The sequence below is a fragment of the Pseudochaenichthys georgianus genome, chromosome 16, assembly GCF_902827115.2.
Source record: "Pseudochaenichthys georgianus chromosome 16, fPseGeo1.2, whole genome shotgun sequence".
In the NCBI taxonomy this organism is placed as follows: domain Eukaryota; kingdom Metazoa; phylum Chordata; class Actinopteri; order Perciformes; family Channichthyidae; genus Pseudochaenichthys; species Pseudochaenichthys georgianus.
In genome coordinates, this window is record NC_047518.2 from 26,831,002 (window position 1) to 26,849,893 (window position 18,892).

General features: G+C 42.7%; 1 protein-coding gene across 1 annotated transcript in view; it reads right to left on the reverse strand.

The window, feature by feature from the left end:
• Positions 1 to 17,345, reverse strand: part of itga8 (integrin, alpha 8) — a 48,436-nt gene extending 31,091 nt beyond the window's left edge. Inside the window, exons 1-13 of the mRNA XM_034103308.2 lie at positions 16,933 to 17,345; positions 16,465 to 16,595; positions 13,684 to 13,784; positions 12,874 to 12,994; positions 10,903 to 10,964; positions 10,303 to 10,348; positions 8,327 to 8,452; positions 8,132 to 8,176; positions 6,736 to 6,779; positions 5,046 to 5,102; positions 4,830 to 4,882; positions 4,543 to 4,748; positions 2,052 to 2,249 (exon numbers count right to left, since the gene is read on the reverse strand). Coding sequence (XP_033959199.1) covers positions 2,052 to 2,249; positions 4,543 to 4,748; positions 4,830 to 4,882; positions 5,046 to 5,102; positions 6,736 to 6,779; positions 8,132 to 8,176; positions 8,327 to 8,452; positions 10,303 to 10,348; positions 10,903 to 10,964; positions 12,874 to 12,994; positions 13,684 to 13,784; positions 16,465 to 16,595; positions 16,933 to 17,114 — 1,372 coding nt within the window. The 5' untranslated portion in view covers positions 17,115 to 17,345. The remainder of the gene's footprint in view (positions 1 to 2,051; positions 2,250 to 4,542; positions 4,749 to 4,829; positions 4,883 to 5,045; positions 5,103 to 6,735; positions 6,780 to 8,131; positions 8,177 to 8,326; positions 8,453 to 10,302; positions 10,349 to 10,902; positions 10,965 to 12,873; positions 12,995 to 13,683; positions 13,785 to 16,464; positions 16,596 to 16,932) is intronic.
• Positions 17,346 to 18,892: the final 1,547 nt, after the last annotated feature.

Genomic DNA, 18,892 nt, shown 5'->3' on the forward strand with positions numbered 1-18,892 from the left:
TGCTCAAAGAATGTAATGAAATGTAATCTAAATGTCCCTTTTAAGATGAAAAGGCAAACTACAAAAGATGGTCACTGAATATATGAGTAGACATGGAGCCTAGTAATAAATTAAACACCTATTTAACGACCTAATGACCCCTCGCCACCACACACATGCAAATCCTCGACCCCGACATGTTTCTGTGTCTGTAACTCTCTATGCAAGTTGTGTGATTGACAGGTAAATCATTGTCAGTTTTTGACCTCTGACTTCATGGTTGAACCTGAATCTGACCCCCTTCTGATACACAGCTGACCACCACCTTAACTCCAGCCTTTAGCCTGAGCATTAGTTTGCCTATTGGCCTCCATTGCAACAGTGAAACATCAACTCTGTGTCGTGCTCCACCAAAGTTATCTGTAGTTTAATGAAGCCCAATCATGTGCAGTGGAGTTTAACAGTGGCTGACTTTTGTATTGCTTTTCTGCCTTCTTTGTCATCTAGTGCCTCTTCCTGCTTTCATTTCCTACTGTAAGCTTTAAATAAATACACAAGAATGTGACATAATCTGGTAGAAAACAAAACCACCAAAGCTAAAAGTGGAGTTTTAATCATCCTCCTTTCCTCTCTCTGTGTTCTTGCAATATACTAATAACATGTAACCTCTACAGGAGCATAAGGCAGCTTTAGCAGGCCTTCCAGACGCCTGAGCAGTCCTCTCATAATACTGATCAAACATCTCGGCTCCTTTGAACAGTGTGACTTTACTACTTTGCTAACGACACACGTCTGTGTGTGTGTGTGTGTGTGTGTGTGTGTGTGTGTGTGTGTGTGTGTGTGTGTGTGTTTCACTTCCGCCAGCCAGCTCTCTAATGACAGACGACACAAGTGCTGCACGTCTGTCTGTGTGTGTGTGTGTGTGTGTGTGTGTGTGTGTGTGTGTGTGTGTGTGTGTGTGTGTGTGTGTGTGTGTGTGTGTGTGTGTGTGTGTGTGTGTGTGTGTGTGTGTTGGCAGAAAGCTGTGCCACCCATGAGTTTCTACTCCACCAGCCTTGGTTTCAACCTGCTGCCCCTTTGTGTGTATTAACTGTACAATGTTTTTAATCCGGGATCTCTGATTTGCTGTAGTTCTACACAAGGTCTCGCTTTGACCCGGATCCTGGCAAACGCTCAACATACACTCTCTAGCTGCCAGTGAAACTGATCAAAGCCACACGTGAACTTGTGTGTACTCCTGTGTGTGTATTTCCCTTGATATCCTGTTTGTGGAATGAAGAAATCTGTTATTGTAGCAAAATGAAAAGAAAAAAGGGAGTGGGGGCAAAGAAAAGAAAAGGTAAAACTAAACAAATTCTCATTTTCAGGCTAATTTGTGGAAGCAGAAAGCCAGAGTAGTGCTGGGAGCAGAGTGGCTCTAAATTAGGGAGAAAATTAGGTAGTAAAACGGTGGTTTTACAGACAGGCTTTGTTTAAAATGGACATTTTCTGTTCTAAAAACTCTAGTATATAAACAGCTTTGCACTTCTCCCCTCCTTTGCAGCTTTCTTAGGATCGTAGTGAGGTTTTTAAAGATATTTCTAAGGTCAGAAGGTGGAGGTGAAGTAAGTAGGTGGCAGTTGTCTGAATGTAATTTTATTGAATGCTGTATTGTCTGCTCATAGTTTTAGTGATATGGGTTGAGGCTTGAATGTCTGGCAGACTGAACATGCGGATAATGTATTATGCTTCTTTCTTTCTCGCTCTTGTGTTTTCTCTCCTTCTTGAGTACTGTAAATCCCTAAAGAATTGATGCGGCAGCAGTTCATTGGCACTCTTTCCTTTACCCCCTACTTCTGACTGATGACTTTAACAGAGAGGAGAAGAAAAGCAAAGCTGGAAAACATGGGAATGGTAGGTAGGAGTACATTGGGGGGAAGCATGAAATGTGTAGGTCAAGATTGAAGAGGAGGGAGGCTGTAATGAGAGGAGCTGGAAGGAAAGTGGAAAAGTAAAAGAATGCAAGGAAGAATTTTGACTGTAACATGGGGAATTGAGTGGAGACGCACTGACTCGCGAGTGTGAGTATTTACCAGGATACTGATTGTTGTCCAGGTCCTGGCCTCCTCTCAGAGTGAATCCATATCCAGGCAAGCTGCCACTGGGGGTCCCGGCCGCTTTCAGCTCTTGGCTCAGCGTCAGGCCTTGCGTGATCACGTCTCTGTTACCGTTGAAGATCAATACTCTGCCTCCACGGTCCTCTCCTCCGAACGGACAGCCCACTGCCACGTCTAAGGGATGACACAAACACGTATGGTTTAGACATCAGCAGGGATAATGCCCCCCTGAGACAGAAGCAGAGGAAAACATGCAGGTAAAAGGAAAAGAGCTTGACCGTCTTTTACCTGCACTGGGGGATTATGTCAGCATGGTCATTTACCTCTTCTGTTATTTCCATTTATTTTACTTATCTTAAAATCTTGTTTATATCTTTTTCTGTCTGGGCACTGTTTGAGTTTGAGCTAAATGCTAACATCAGCATGCTAACTGGCTCACAACTTACCTTGTGTTCAGGATTAAACAATGCAGATATAGTAAAATTAATTAGCAAGCTTTAGAGAGGCTGAAATGCATTTATTTAAATGTAAGTCCCTAGAGAAAGCCAGGCTATCTGTTTCCACCTGCGTCCGGTCTGTGAGTTTAGCTAATGTCTCCCGGCTCTACCTCAAAACTTGCCAAACAGATATGAGGGTGGTATCAATCTTCTCATCATTAACATACTTCAAGCACCTGTCCTTATATGAAAACTGTATGATTATTCTAGCATACTCTTGATGTCCAGATATTGCACTGTCCTGTATAAAAGTGACCCTCACTGTAACTGTCCATACACCTCTAGACATCCTGTTTGTCTCCGGACCCCCTCTCTCTCTCAGCCTAAACAACTAGTTCCACATGAAGCAGATTGTGGGGTAGTGAGGATAAATGCAACCATGTGTGTGTGCAAGTGTATATATGAGCCTGTGCGTGCGCACGTCTGTGTGTCTATGCGTGGGTATGTGTACATAACTGAATAGCTGTGCAAAAAAACATCTTACTTTAAGAAAAAAAGTCTTCAAATAATGTGAAAGTCGCTTATGGGCATCGCTCAACAACTTCCCACACAATGCAGACATCCACAGCAAAACACCCACTGTGATCACTGTGAGACCAAAACTATTGGAGATTGTCTCTCTCAGACAGGAACAGGCTGACACTGTGTGAGCAATGCAGACAGCCTGAGAGGGTCGATCAGAAAGTATATTAAAAACAAAAAGAGCCAGATGGCAATTTGAATTAGTTGAATTGTAACGTTTCTTTCTACAGCTGACATTGATGAAGCGATGAACATGAGGAAATGTGTCTGGTTCTGCTTTTATGACAACATTTGAAAAGGAGTGATGAGGTCTCTGCTATGTGCGAAGCAAGAGGCTCAGTGTCTGTCAGTGATTATGCAAACGAGGGCACAGGTAAACCCTGCTGAAAACCCTGGTCGCAATGTTTCTATGGTGACGCCATAACATAATGCTGAATAATTAAATAATTTCCAGACATGGACTCATTAGATTAACTCTCAACAAGTCTTCTCTCTACATGTCACATCAGCCCGCTCCATCTCCTCCTCAGAGACGGTCACATCCTGACAGACAGCCTGATGTGATTTACAGTCTGTTACAGGACAGAGAAAGCTTCAGTATTGATCCAATGGTTATTGATCTGATGGTTAAGCATTTAAAAGAGACACACACACATTAACGCAGGCTGTCTATGAATGAATAAAATAAATCAGCGGGATTTATGTCATACTTTATGAAGCCAAGATGTGCACCAGTTCATTTATTTTTAAAGCAGCATTAAACATGCTTTGGCTTTATGGAGCATTTGGTCAGCAGGTGGACTAGTTTGTGTGTGTGTGTGTGTGTGTGTGTGTGTGTGTGTGTGTGTGTGTGTGTGTGTGTGTGTGTGTGTGTGTGTCTTTGTTCAATCAATGTGAGGATAAAACAAACACATTGAAGAGGAATGAACACTGGGCTGCAGGACAGACATTCCCAAATGATTGTATCTTAGGTCACATCTGGTGAGTTAAAAATAACTCCAATCCACACACACTCTTACACACACATGGCCTTATCCATGATCATCACAGGAGGAAACAAGTTCACGCAGACAACCTTTCATCGCCACACTTCCTGATTGGCTGAAGAGCTTAAAGCCTTCTCAAGCAGCAGCATATGATAGGATTTCCTCCGTCCGAGACAAAACAGACCGAGAGGCACAGGAAACACATAAAAAGATTTGTCTGTCATCGAGAAACAGCAGATGAACATAGGCAGACAAAGACAAGGGAAAGAGGTTCATGAACTCACACACAAAATAAATGAAAAGGATTCTGTTTAATTCCCCATCTCCTTCTCATTTTCCTTTGTGTTATCGTTCTCATCTTGTATATTCTTTTAGATGAACTTCATCTGGCTCAATTTCCTTTTTATCTCGTCTTTCCCTTTTCTTCTCGGTCTCTTTCTGGCTTTCATCCTCTCAACATACCATTGTATCCATCCTGGTTGACGTCTCCTAGCGGTGCTATAGCCGTGCCAAATCGCCCAAAGGTGTGCATGCCGGTGAGGGGAACAGGTTTGGAGAAAGTGAGCGGGGCCATCTGCAGGTACAGGTAGACCCTCCCCACCTCTCTGGGCTTGCTCTCCATCTCCCTCTCCATGTAGAGGGGCGCCCCAACCAGCACATCGTCGGTCCTGGGAGCATAAACTGAAGTGTCAATGATTCTATAGACAAAAGAGAGTATGTGTCTAGGGTGACAGACATGTTCTACCTACCCATCTCCATTAAGGTCAGTGACAGCCACTGAGTAACCAAAATAGGAGGCCATCTGAGAAATGGACAAGGAAAGGGCATAATTATTTTGTAAAACCAATCCGGTTACATTACTTTATTTAAATGTATGTTCATGCCCATTCAAAATGAATGAACACCCATATCAGCAGTTTACATGCAGCCCTGCAATATGGCATAAAGTGATGCTCCTACGGTACCTGTTCCCCCGTGAAGTTCTGGATGAAGGTCAGATTGGTGGAGTTGATCATGACAACCTAAAAAAAACCGATAGACTGTCAGAAACAATCATACACTGTCTGGAAACAATACAGAGGGATAATGAAACACCAGACTTTTCCTTGAAGCACTTAAAGAGCAAACATGGCCAAGCAGTCTGACAAACAGGCACATGAAGAATGCAAAAAAAAAAGAGTCCTAAACCGCATAAAAAAGCTTTTATTCTACTGAAACCTCTTTTCTTTTTTTCCCAGCCCTCCCCCACCGTCATCATCTTTGTGCCTTTACCATTTCCCCCCCTCATCTTTCCCTCTTTTCCCCCCATTTTAACCCCGGTCGATGGAGAGACGGAGGGGGGAGGCTGAGAATTCCTTCATAAGACCTAAAATAACAACCACATGGAGACAGCCGGGGGCTACACGTACACACACAGGAGGACACACGTTGACCCAATCACAGATTTCTCAACACATACTAAACCAGGATAGGCTTACGAACACAGACAGAGGAGGATGTGTAAACACAAATATTAAAACACCAGCACAAACGTTTTCATGCAATCTGTTTTGTCAGATTGTTCACAGAGGAAACCTGATCAGAGTTGACAGACACTTCAGTGCCAGGCCTCAAACATGGCCGCCCTGCATCTCTCATAATGCTCCCCCTACTGTGAGCTGCAAGCCCCCTCCTCCATGACACCTACAGTGCACTGTCTGTACAAGAAGGAGCATAATGGCATCACAATGTCCAGACATAAAACACACTGTTGCAAAGTGTATATGTGTGTGTGTGTGTGTGTGTGTGTGTGTGTGTGTGTGTGTGTGTGTGTGTGTGTGTGTGTGTGTGTGTGTGTGTGTGTGTGTGTGTGTGTGTGTGTGTGTGTGTGTGTGTGTGTAAAGAGTTGCACTGCAGGTTAGGGTTAAGGGTCGTTTTTGTGTGGAGAAGGGTTAGTGGGGTTAGGTGGGGTCACCACCCTCCACATGCAGCGGAAGCTGTGCGTCATTAGGGAGGATTGACACTGTCAGCCCTGGGGACATGTTCCCATAAGAGAACACGAGACACACCAAAGTCTGCATGGACACACATACAGTATGTCTCGCAGCTATGTAGATCATTCATATATATCTATATATAAATCCTATATGAAACACTAAAAGCAGATGCATCGCAGAATACTTTATTGTCTGAGTGTGTGCCTTCACTGTATTTCTTATCTCACTCAGGTCATAGACTGCCACACATCATTTAAGACATGTCAAGTTTAAATAGCATACGGATGGGGGGGGGGGGCGAAACAGAAGTCAGATACTGAACAATGGAAGTTTCAGCAAAAGCCACAAAAACAGCAAGTCCTTGGCATGGAGTCTCCAAAGCTCTGGACAAATTCTGAAGGCATGAACAACATCCTTCCAAAGTAAATTCCCTAATTTGCTGCCTTGATGATGGTGGTGGTGGAGATCGTGTCGGACACAGCTAAATCTCCCATAAGTTTTCAACTGGGCTGATATCAGGGGGCTGCGAAGGCCATATATGATTCACATCATTATTATATTCAATACTAGTATTTGTGTACTATAATGCAACAAATGTCAACTGTATGTAAGAACGGTTGCTGCTGGAATACCAAACTAACTTCTTTCTTTCTGGATTTGCTTGTCAGTTCATACTTACATATCCAAAGTTCTGTGCTCCTCTTGGGACTCCGGCTAGCACTTCTGAGAAACACACAAACAAATAAAGACGTAAATTAGCATTTGAATGTGTGAGAAAGACTTACAGAGGTTTTTGTCAAAGGCCTGAACCGTCAAATCCCCTAGCCAGCCCATCATGTCAGAAGGGCAAAGTGCTGCTGAGTGATTGGGTGCTCTGTGCTTGTGTATTGATTGATGAGTGCGGAGCTGTGGACTAATAGGGACGATCTGAGGGACCCACCCAGAGAGAGAAGACAGGGTCCCCCCCTTTCCTGCCCTCCAGCTCTACCCAATAGGCTCAACCACAAGTCTATAAACCAGAACTTCCCAGCACCATCTTCACTCAGAAGTCCCAGTTAAGACCAGTTCCCCAGTCTGAAGGGGGTTTGGTAAACAAGACCACAACACAACACATCACATCAACGGGCATGTGTAACCTCTTAAGGCTCACTTTAAGACCCCTGACATGTGTTGTGCCGGAGGGGGTTCATATGTGGGGTTGGTATGGGGGTATGTAAACGCAAGTTGTTGCGTAAAGATCCCACTAAATGGTGTTTAGCAAAGAGGCTCTGAGAGACAGGAAATTATGAATGGGAAGCTGAAGCGGCGTTTGGGAGAGGAGGGTCTCATGTGTGTGACAGAGCTACAGAACAGCTGTAGTGACAGTGTTTGAGGAAAAAGCAATAAAGAAAACAGTTAAAATAGTTTAAAAAACTGATGTAGCGTGACTGCGGTTGGACACATTTGATGTCTTCATGTTTTCTTTAATAAAAGAGCTGAATCTTTTGTTTTGATTCATTTGTGGTGCTGAAAAATGAATGGCAAGTCACCAGAGTGTGTAGCGGAACAAAAAAAAAACGACTTGTACATTTCTTGTCATCATAACTTTTAATATTTATTTTGGCAAAAATAACCCTATATGCAGCTTTCCCATCCTGCACATCTTTCATAAAGAAATCCTGTGTGTGCGTGCCTGTCCCTCATCCCACTCAATATTTCAAGCCCAGAAGAGATTCTGGACTCACTCTAGACCTGAAGAGGTCTGCCACTAATCATTCTAATCAGTCAAAATAGAGGAGAGGAAATCCCTTTATCAGCAGTTCCCAAAGTCCTGTCCCCTTAGGGTCACGACCCAGACATACAGAGACGGTTTTCATTACTGCCTCTGAGTTCAGACCCCACTGTCACCCAGCTGTCCACTCCCTATCCCTCACCCTGTAGCACCCCTCTCAGTGGTCCTGGCGCTCGGCCATAGAGAGCTTTAACAAAGTGTTGATGCTTTCAGACGTTGCATCAGGGTGCCTGCTGATGTTCCAAGTGAGGGATTCATCTGGTGCAGCATGTGGTTAGTTGTAATGAATTGTTGGCTTTCTCACCTTGTTCAGAGTCTCCTGTAAACTCCCCCACTGCCACAGAGTAACCTAGAGAGAAATTGGTTGCACATGATGACACACAGCCTCGGTGAAACCTCAGTCTGCAATGCTCTGTGTAAACTGTGTGTGTAATGCAATGTGTGAAAGCTATTCAGATGAAAACGGTTTGTGTGTGTTTGTTTTGTAAATGCATGTTACCGAGGTAGCTGTCGTCGTGTGTGTCTTCAGCAGCTCGAGTGTGTTTCTCTCCTGGAACCCGTCTCAGCACTGCCTTCAGAGAGTAGCCGTTCAGTATCTCGGCTATCCCCGCTGTCATTACCTGACCTGCACAAACACACACACAGATAAATAGATAAAGAAAAACAAACAGTCAGTGTGAGAGTTGGGTGAGGGAAACATAAGGGGTGAGGGTCACATCTGTTCACGGCCAGTGGTTTCAGCCCGGAGCACGGCTGCCCTTTGCTAAAGAAACATAGAAACCTGCTGCACGGAGCTAACGACACATGCAAGTCTTCCCTGAGGAGAGCTAAAACACATCGTTGGCTGAGGAAGAGCCGGAAGATCCTACTTTGTTTCTCTTAAAGGAAAACGCCTGTCCTCTCCTCAGCAGGGATTCTGAATTACAGTTGAGCAGGCACAAACAACAATCTTCCTCTGCTGTCGAACAAGAGGTCAAACAAACAAACGATTTGTATCTACGGCGGCCCTGAACCTTCCATAAATCCTCCTTAAAGTGTGAGCGCATGTGCACCGACAGGGAGGCAATGTGTCCTCTTAACCCTCCCTCCGACTCCTCTTTCACCACCCTCCCTTTTCTTATCCCTCACCCTTCACTATAGGTTTATCTCCCAGAATAACACATCACTATATCAACTCATTATTAAACCTCCATCTGATTGATGAGACACCGTGTTGCAAACTGTTCACACATAAGTCATTGCAGCTCATTTGAAGTGGCCTTTTTACCCAGAGATAACAAGAATGTATATAGAAGGGTTGAGTTTTTTATTAAGATGACTCAGGCTGAAGGCTGAAGATAATCGTTGTATATTAGAGCCCATAAAATCCAGGCTGAGTGCTTTTATAAACATTCGGAGGAAGTGTTTTAACTGGAGGCAGCCAGCCTAGCCACGCTGAGGGCAGAGAGAGGGAGCAGTCCAGTAGACTGTCTGTGATGCCTGCCAGTGCAGACTTATATGCTGGACATGTATTATTCAACCATATGAAATAAAAGCAGTGATGCCAAACAACAACCCAAAACCATAAAAACATAATAATTGGATAGCAGTTTTTAAATATCCATCACTGAGCCACTTTGGTCAATATCTAGCGAGAGCTTTCACTTTTTTCTAAACAAATGAAGAGCTGTTACGTGACGGATAGGGAGTTGAAAAGAAAGGAAAGAGAAATTAGTATGCGCAACTGATAAGTCATTGTCTCTCTTCTCCCTGCGAACATCTGCAAAACTCCTCTAACACACACACACTGTCACACACCTGGAGTTGTGGGAGTAGAGCCACACTTCAGCAGCTGAACTCTGACACAATCTTGCTGTGTCTACACCTATTAAGAAGCTTCACCCCTCTACTCTACGATCCATCTTTCTTCTCTCTCTCTCTCTCTCTCTCTGTGTCTGACCGCTCAAGTCTCATCTTTCTCTCCCTGCAGCAACTTGTTTCTGTCATCTCCTTAACAATCATCTAACGCTGTCCTCCCTGCTCTTTCTACTCTATCAGTCTTTAAATTCTCCCCTGTCCTTCTCACCCCTACAGCCTCTTCCTCTCATTTAAAGTGTTTCAAGTCTCTCTGCACTTTATCATGGGGCAGAGGGGCAGTACCTCCACACTCCATTACCCCCCGATCAGCTCATTATGGAACCCAAACACCCATTTCCTGTTACACTGTTACAGAAGGCGACATGGAGAAAAGGAGCGACCGAAGGAAAAAGTTAAGGAGAGCCGTGAGGAAAAAGAGAGTTCTTTCACCTTTTCCTATGTAAGACTCCTGTAATGAAATTGCAGATTTGGCAAGTGTGTCTGAGCGCATGTGTGTGTATGTGGGCTCTTCTGACTGTTAAACTCATCTCCATAATTCTTCTCTCATTTGATCACTTTCCCATGTATGAAATCATTGCAAGAAAGAAACCAAACTTAGGACACTGTGGCTACAGTTACCTTGCCAGTAAAAGCTCCCAGGTCCTCCGACCACCAGCATTCCTTCCTGGAATAAATACAATTAGTGAGGGTTAGTCATGTGACATATGTTTGCGTCTGTTTCAAACTAGAGGGGGATAGAACTTGTGTAGATGTGTGTGCATGCACATTTTGAGTCCTGCTGTCATGCCTGTTGACATCCTGGGAAGACTGACAGCTTCCTGTACAGGAGGGTAGAGTTTGACCATGAGACAGAGGCCAAAGTTCACATTGACTATACATTGGAAGAATGTACGTGTGTGTGTGTGTGTGTGTGTGTGTGTGTGTGTGTGTGTGTGTGTGTGTGTGTGTGTGTGTGTGTGTGTGTGTGTGTGTGTGTGTGTGTGTGTGTGTGTGTGTGTGTGTGTGTGTGTGTGGTCTATTGTGTTCAGAGGCAATGGGTCACATCATGAGTGGAGGCTCCTCTAGGGACAAACTTGCTCTCATCTTCCAAGTGTCCATAAATCTCAGAGGGGAGTCTCATGTTTTGAATAAACCCCTCTTCCTGTTCTCTGACGGGGGACAAGATGTGTGCAGGGGGTTGTCATGGTGAAAGAGTATGAGTGTTGCAGCAATCTTTACCTTGGTGAAATCCACACTGAAACCAGCCTGGCAAAACCCCTGTCCCTCTGGGTCTGGATCATCTGAAAAGCACAAAGACATGCATTTCAAGCACTGAAAAAAAGCATCTTATTAGTTAAAATGTTCCGGAACAAAGCACTCAACTAACATTGAAGAGAGCGTTACAATCAGATAAAACGTTTTTACAACTGTAAAAAAAATAAAGACAACTCATTACTGTTTCCATAAAGCTGTAGAATCACTGAGGTGTGTTTCTTCGCTGCGTTAAACTGCACATGAACACAAAGAATGTATGTGCACATAATAAATTGTTCTACAGTTCAGAGGCACCCTGGGGTGAAGCTTAATGATGCGTACAACACACGTGCACATGTTAGCAAAGTTTGAGTTATTGTAATAGTCTGAGCGGTCGTAGATTATGAATGTTAAGATGAAGTGAAACAGCTGTTGGAGGCAGAAAAATCTTACTTGCACACATAATAAAGAAATGAGTCCTCTCTGTTATTCCCCTTTTGAGAACAATTGAGTTTACAATGTGATTACTCTAGTCGAGATTAGTCAGAACTAACATAAACACCAACATAGAGATCTTTAACAAGCTTCCATTACTAGAGCGAGGGTCAGTATGAATCTGTGTGTATGTGAGTGTGACGTTTTTTTTTAATGCAGAGATGATGAGTGGAGGATAAGGGCTGTGTTTGATCTGCTGTTTACGATGTGCCACCTGATAGCCTCCATTTCTCCTTATCATACTCTGCTGGTGCCTCATATCGCTCTTAAGGGTGAGAGACGTTGCAGGAAGAAAGTAGAAGAAAAAGATAAAAACTGGAGAAGAAGGGAAGGAGGCTAGGAAAATCCCATGAATCCCATTCAGAACCCATGACAGAAAAATTATGACAGAGAGAAAATCAAGCCAACACGTTTACCAGTCTGCTAGCACTATACAAGAATGCACATTTCCAGACATATAGGCTTTATTTGGGCAGTTTCTAAGAGAGATTTGGTAAATACACTATGAGTCACAGAGTTTTGTCTTTAAAGGTGGGGTATGTAATTTTGGAGAAACCAGCTCGAGTGCGCGAGAATTTGAAAATACACAACCGCAAAAAAATCTGCCACTTCCTTCAGACTTCCTCACAGAGCCCCTCCTCCAACAAACACATGACCAATGAGGGCACGATATACGTTTGTGCACAGATGGAAGGCTGACAGGCAGGTAGGCCATCCAGTTATTTTAGCCGGGCCGGCTCAGATGATTGGTCGTGCTTTTTACAGCGCTACGGCTTCCACAGATGACATTTTTTAAATGTATTTATTGTCAAAGCATTTAATATATTCATTGCTATCGGGATGTTAAGAGCATTCCATGGGATATAACAAAAAGTGTTTCTGAAATAAATTACATACCCCACCTTTAAAACATGCTATAAACAGTTCATATGGAGTATTTCTTCAGTAGATATTAGTGTCAAGCACAACTGTTTACAGTGAAGTCAGTGGATTACCAACAGGCCGATTTTACAGGAATTAATTGTTTCAATATACTATATACAACGCTATAAACACAATATAATGAATGTTAATTATAGTGGTTTGGAGGAATGAATCTAAGAGACATATTCACCAAAACCTGAACAAATAAACTATCTCCATTGCTAGATCCCACCAGAGTAAGTGAGAAAAGTTTCGGGTAACTCCCCCTTTAAACTTGAGGCCTAGATATTGTGTTTTATAGGCTGACATAAAAATTGGTTTCACTGCTTTTAAACTTTATGCAATATTATGACTAAAACTCAGATGCAAGACACGGTATGTAAGGACCACGACTGTTGAATCCATGTATTCTGAATGCTATGGTTAATTTGTGGTCACAATGACAGCAGAGAGAGAAGGAGAAAAACAAAAGGAAGGGAAATTGGAAAGGAAAAGGGCGATGGAGACAGTTTGAGAGGGGGCTGAAGAGTGACTCACTGGTCCTGCAGGGTGAGTACTCTGCGTAGGCGCTGAAGTTCTGGACGGCAACATAGCAGGTTCCCACTGGTTCCTGCTCCCCGCTCATCAGTGTCCGCCAGTGGTAGAGAGGAGCACATGCCTGCACAACAAATAACACTGCTTTTCAGAGATGGCAAAAGTAAACACATCCTTTACTCAAGTAGAAGTACAGATACTCGTGTTTAAAGTAGAAGTACTGACTAAACTTCTTTACTCAAGTAAAAGTAAAGAAGTATGGGCTTCGAAATGTAAAAAGTACCAATAACTACCAACTGTTTTATAGAGTAACTGACCGCCCTTTATATTAATAGAACAATAATGTCACTGTTAGCTAATGAATGTTTCGATTTTTGATGAAAATGACAAAGTTCTCATTGGTCCCTTTTGTTTAGAGAAGACCAGGAAATGACGGATACATGGATCGTGTTCAAATCAATAGGCACAAAATGACTCTAAATAATAATGATCAAGCCACCAAACACACATTAAAACTAAAGTAACAAACCTGTTTTGAAAATGTAAGAAGTAGAAAGTACAGGTATTTGTGTTACAAATGTAAAAAGTAAAAAGTCGTCAGAAAAATAAGTAGTTGAGTAAAGTACTGATACCAGAAAAATGTACTTAAGTACAGTAACAAAGTATTTGTATTCCACTACTTCCCACCTCTGCTGCTGTTTAAAGAAATACTGACTTAGAAAAGCCCCAAAATGTCTCTGTAAATTGTCATTTCCATGCATGTATGATACAGGTGTATTATATCTGATATCAGATGATGTCATGTTCACTCACCACCACTTTCCCTTTGTGTGTCCTGATAGAGGCTCCAAACCACTGGTGAGACTTGAACTCCACAGGCTCCCTGGTGCCGTTTACCTTTATCATTCTGTTATCTGGAAAGAGAGACGGAGACCGAAGGGAAGTGGAAAAGACATAAAGAAGAGAATGAAAGAGACGTTTCATAATGACGCCAGTAAAAGCTGACATTGACTGTGGTAATGTGGATACAGGCCTCAAGCTCTGCTCGAGTAAGTGGAAAGCATTTGTCCTTGATAAGCAAGAACAAACAGCCACAGTCTTAAACAGGCCTATTACAAACATCAAAACACCATTTGCCCCCCGAGAAACAGACATTTGTCAGGATGCTGGGGGCTTTTATTTTTCAGTCAAAGCTTTTCCTATAAAAAGTAACAACACTTTCTCTCTAACTGGTTGCTACACACACACATATACTCAGACACACACACAAGCATTTCCCAGCCGACGAACAATAAAGTGTCAGTATGGGTGTGAGTGCATGTGTGTCTTTTCTCTGTTGTAGATATTTTCCAGCGTTATTAAAGACCAGCTGGGTCTCTTTAGAGCCGTGCAGACCCCTCCACATTAAACATCTTCCCTTGGCACATACTTCAATACACACACATACAATCATATTGCATAGAGGCAGGTGTACAGTGGACATTAAAAAAAAAAGTGTACTCACAATCAGTCTATTTCTGAATAGGTTTCTTGCCCACATTAATCATTTACATAATAAAAAGTAGATATTTCCTACTTCCAGTGTGTGTTTTTTTTAATTTGTAAGAAGAATCGAATAAGAAATAAGAAAAGCCCATCATTATCATCATAACTTCAATCTACAGGTTAAAGAACCAGACTCAATGCTCACTATTTGGAGATTGTGGGTAAAGTTAGTGAATGAGAAATAATGTATTAGACAAGACTGACTTTAATGTGAAGCTCTCCGATTTGTGTCTGAATGAGAAGTAGATATATGAGAAAAGAGCAAGATTGCTTCGAGTTTCTATGAAGAAATTGTAAAAACAATTGGGTTTATTTTTCTAAATGATGATATGATTAATGCATGTATCTATTTCTTTCTGAAGCTGATTTAATAGCAATGGATCAGCAATAAGTAACAAAACACCAGGTTTGTTTTACTTTAATCATGGACATGCAATCACTATCACCATATCAAGCTCTTTCTCAACCCCCCCCCCCATCCACTACACTGGCATGACTTGACACATCTGTGTAACGTCACTCAAGCCACACACACATGCACACACACAGGTTCATACACATACTCAGGCACATGTGAGGCTGATGTATGGATATACAGTGCACACATATGTTCACCACTTGTGCTGATATCTTTTGAGGGAATATGTGTCTCCTTGTCTGATTTATACCTGTAATAAAAGGTCTGCTGTAACTTTAGAAATATCCACCGTGGCCACTGTCATCAATCACCAACTACTCTATAGTGAACACACATGCACATGACAACGCTCACATTGGTTCCCTTTATGTTTATTCTTATGGCCCCCAAACCTGACAATTTTCTCCAAACACTTAACACTCAAACTAAACCCTTTGGTGAAAATAACACATAATTAACTTTAAGGAGAGCCAAGAAAATAGTCCTCACTGAGGTCTACCCTCATCTACATGGAGCCTTGCTTTAGTTCAGGCTGAACAATAACGTCCTCAGCTGATCGGCCATCAGCTGCTTCATGTATGCTTCAGAAGCTCATTGACACATCAGCTGAATGGGAAGCACTAGCTATCATCCAATGGTATTCATAGATGTTTCATAGCGGTGGATAGAACGGTTTTCTTGTGATTTCCTCATGCCAGTATCTCTGCTGCAGCTCCACCCAAAGCCGACAGCTCTAAACTAAGACTTGACCTTCTGATACTGTCAACTCTGTTACAATATAATGCTCCTGATATGCTTCCAACTTTATCTGAGTTCTGTTTACAGAGTATGCTTTGCATCTTAAATTCTTGTAGATCCAAGGTGAAATGTGCAACAAAAAGTCTGTTTCTCCTCCATCTCTCTTATTGTGGTCCTCACAAAGATGATAGAAGTGTAATACGGAAAGAGACTGAAAGACTAAGAGAGGGAGATAGATGGATAGAGACCGAGATCTAATAAAAAACAGACCTCACCCAATCCCCCTTTCCTCTGAAGGGGAACTAAATTCCCATGTGTGTACAGTTTACCCCCACTCTCTCTCTCTCGTTTTCTCACTTGTTCTCTCTCTAACTTGTGCGCACACACTCACTATACTCGATGGAAAAGCGTGCATCAGAGACATCAGAAGCACACACATTCACATTCATAACCTTGATGATAATATATTGAAAACCATAATCAACATGATGTAAGTTTGTACCAGTAAACCCGCCAGCCACCTTTTTCTGTTCGATGAAGCTGATGAGACCCACATGTCTTATCTCTCTTATTCATGCAACAGCAAATGTGCAAACTCATACACACACATACCAGAAACACAGGTTCATAAAGCCAATGGTTCCAAATGTAGGAACAATTGGGGCCACCTATGGCTTTAAAAGGATCCCCTCAGGCCTCAGAGATATGAACACATGGTACATTTCCTTTTTGTTCACTAAAAAAGTTATTCCTTTCCATGCCCTAGAAGACAAACCCTGTACAACAGGAGTTTACAGACCATGCTTATATCCAGAGGGGCCTGCAGGAGGTCTGTCATGAATTAATTTTGATCCGTGACATGAAAAAATTTAAAGAGCTTTCAAGTTACTTACTGGAACCATCAAAAGGTATCTGTCTGCAGCTGTCTGGATGTCCAGGCCAGGGGCAGTAGTAGACGGCCCCAGCCTCCACAATACCAGGCTGAGAGGTGTTTGCCTTGGGAGCCCCAACCAACACACTAATCCTGGTTGAAAAAAAAGAAACCCAAGGTACATGTAAGACATGCAGGAAAGTTTATATATGCAAACTTGTATACAAAAAGCACCATTTCATCCATTTCTGTTTATATACTTCTGTTTTGCTCTGTGTGGTGGACATTTGAACCATTGCTTAGCCTGTCCTATTACAGTATGTGCAGCTTCAGAGAATAAAGCAGCATTTATTTTTCATCTAAGTTAAAGTTTTCACATCACATCATTGAGATTCTATTTTTTTGAGCAGAAGTTTTTGCAGGTTATATTAGAAGTGGAGGTAGAGTGTAATCAGGACCCTGATGGGACAACCTAAGTCCTGAAACTCACGTGTTGCTGTCGGAGGAAGCTTGGTAGAAGTCCACAGAATAGCCAAAATAACTTCCATCGGGTCCCTTGTAAACCGAAGGATGCTCTGCGTAAAGGTTAAAACTCCCAACTCCATTTAGCACCGACAGCAGCCCGAGAACAAACATCCCAGCGCAGGAAACACAGTCCCAGACACACTCCATCCCCGAAGTACACCAAGGAACGCACTATTCCAGAAAAATGAGAGGGAACAGGGAGAAAGCAGAAGAGGGGGAGAAAAAGCGAGAGAGACAGAGATGGTTTCCTCCGTGCAGGTGAGGTTTGTCCTAGTTTAAGCGCGCCAACTTGCTGTCACTGCTCTCCCCCAAAAATGCCTCCTGACACCATGAAACCACCAGGTCTGCCCAGAGTCCCAAGACTACACACAGCCGCGCCCCCGCCCTCTGCTTAAAACTTTACCCCCTACACACACACTTACACGCTTACACTCATACGATCTGAGCGCGCAACGGGACGGGCGCGTCACCGCTCCTTTTATGGCAGACAGATTTTCTGCAGCGAATTGTGAGTTTCACACAGAAACAATAAATAAGATTAAGTGAGATTAACAGCCACCATGTCAAATGAGTGCAGAATTATACACAGAAAGCACAAACATGCAAAGAGTTGTACTTCATATATTACCATACACCACTTTGTTAAATCATACCAGTTAAAACAGTGATGCATTTCTTCAATTTGGCATAATCTGATGTAGTTGTGTCGGTAGGTTGAATTAATATGTCGATTTACAGCAGAAATCTCTTGAGCTGTGTGAATGTATGCAGTTTTGGCCCGTTTACCGTTTCACTCAACACCAGGCGATATTCCCACTAACTAAACCTCCGAGGAAACATACTTCTCTTGTGCTGAAAATAATATCGTGCAATGAAAAACAGTTTGAAGAGGTGACGGGCAAGACCAGACTATAAAAAAATGTCTTATCAAAAAAATCTATCTCATCGTGTGCAGGGCAGAGAAAAATAGGAGAATGTCCCACACACTTTGAGCCAAACTCTCAAACTGCTGTTTATCATTGTGTGGAGTTTGTTTTAATTAAACTAAGCTTTACAGGCACATATGATTAGTGCTGAATTAAACTCCACTGCCAGTCTCACAGTGTAGTAAAGTGCATTGGAGCAGCACAGTGTGTTTTCTGTCAGGAGAGTTGATAAGAACTAGGTGAGAAGGTGAGGTAAGGAGTGAATGAGGAGAACCCAAACTTTGACCTGCCAGATGGAGAAGTTTCTCACATCCCTCTACCGGCTCTGCTCCTACAACACATCCATTCATCAATCCCTTCTATAGTTTCCTTTTGCATGGTTTCATTTCATTTGTACAAACTTGGTTGTCACATCCTTTTTGTGCAACAGGGAAGTAAACGTGTGTGTGTGTGTGTGTGTGTGTGTGTGTGTGTGTGTGTGTGTGTGTGTGTCTGGGATAGAGAAAGGAGAAAAAGAGGGTCGGTTCTTCCTCATCTGCTTCTGTGTAAATCTATGGAGAAAAGCGAGAAAAACCAGAGCACACAAAGATGAATAAGTAGAAGATGGTGAATATGATGGAGTGAGGAGGCAGCAGATCCTCTTCTTCTGCCTCATGTGTTAGGAATGGATGCCAAGTAACTCACATTACATGCAGCTCAGTTTCAGCATTTCTCCACTGTCTTACATCCAATAAGTTCTTCACAGATATCTCATTTCCAGGAAAACACACTCACACACTGTTCAGGTTAAGTCCTGTCTGTCTGCCAAAGTGCTGCGATCACGGATTTCCTGCAGGTTCATTCTGGATTGATTATGGCACCAACATGATAGTGCTTTATATTCTACATACTCCGCCAACGTCTCTCTTTACAAACTCCTAATGCGACTGTTAGGCAGACAATTGTGACACATTAGGCCCACATTCTGCATTAGACAAATCCATTAGACACACACACAGC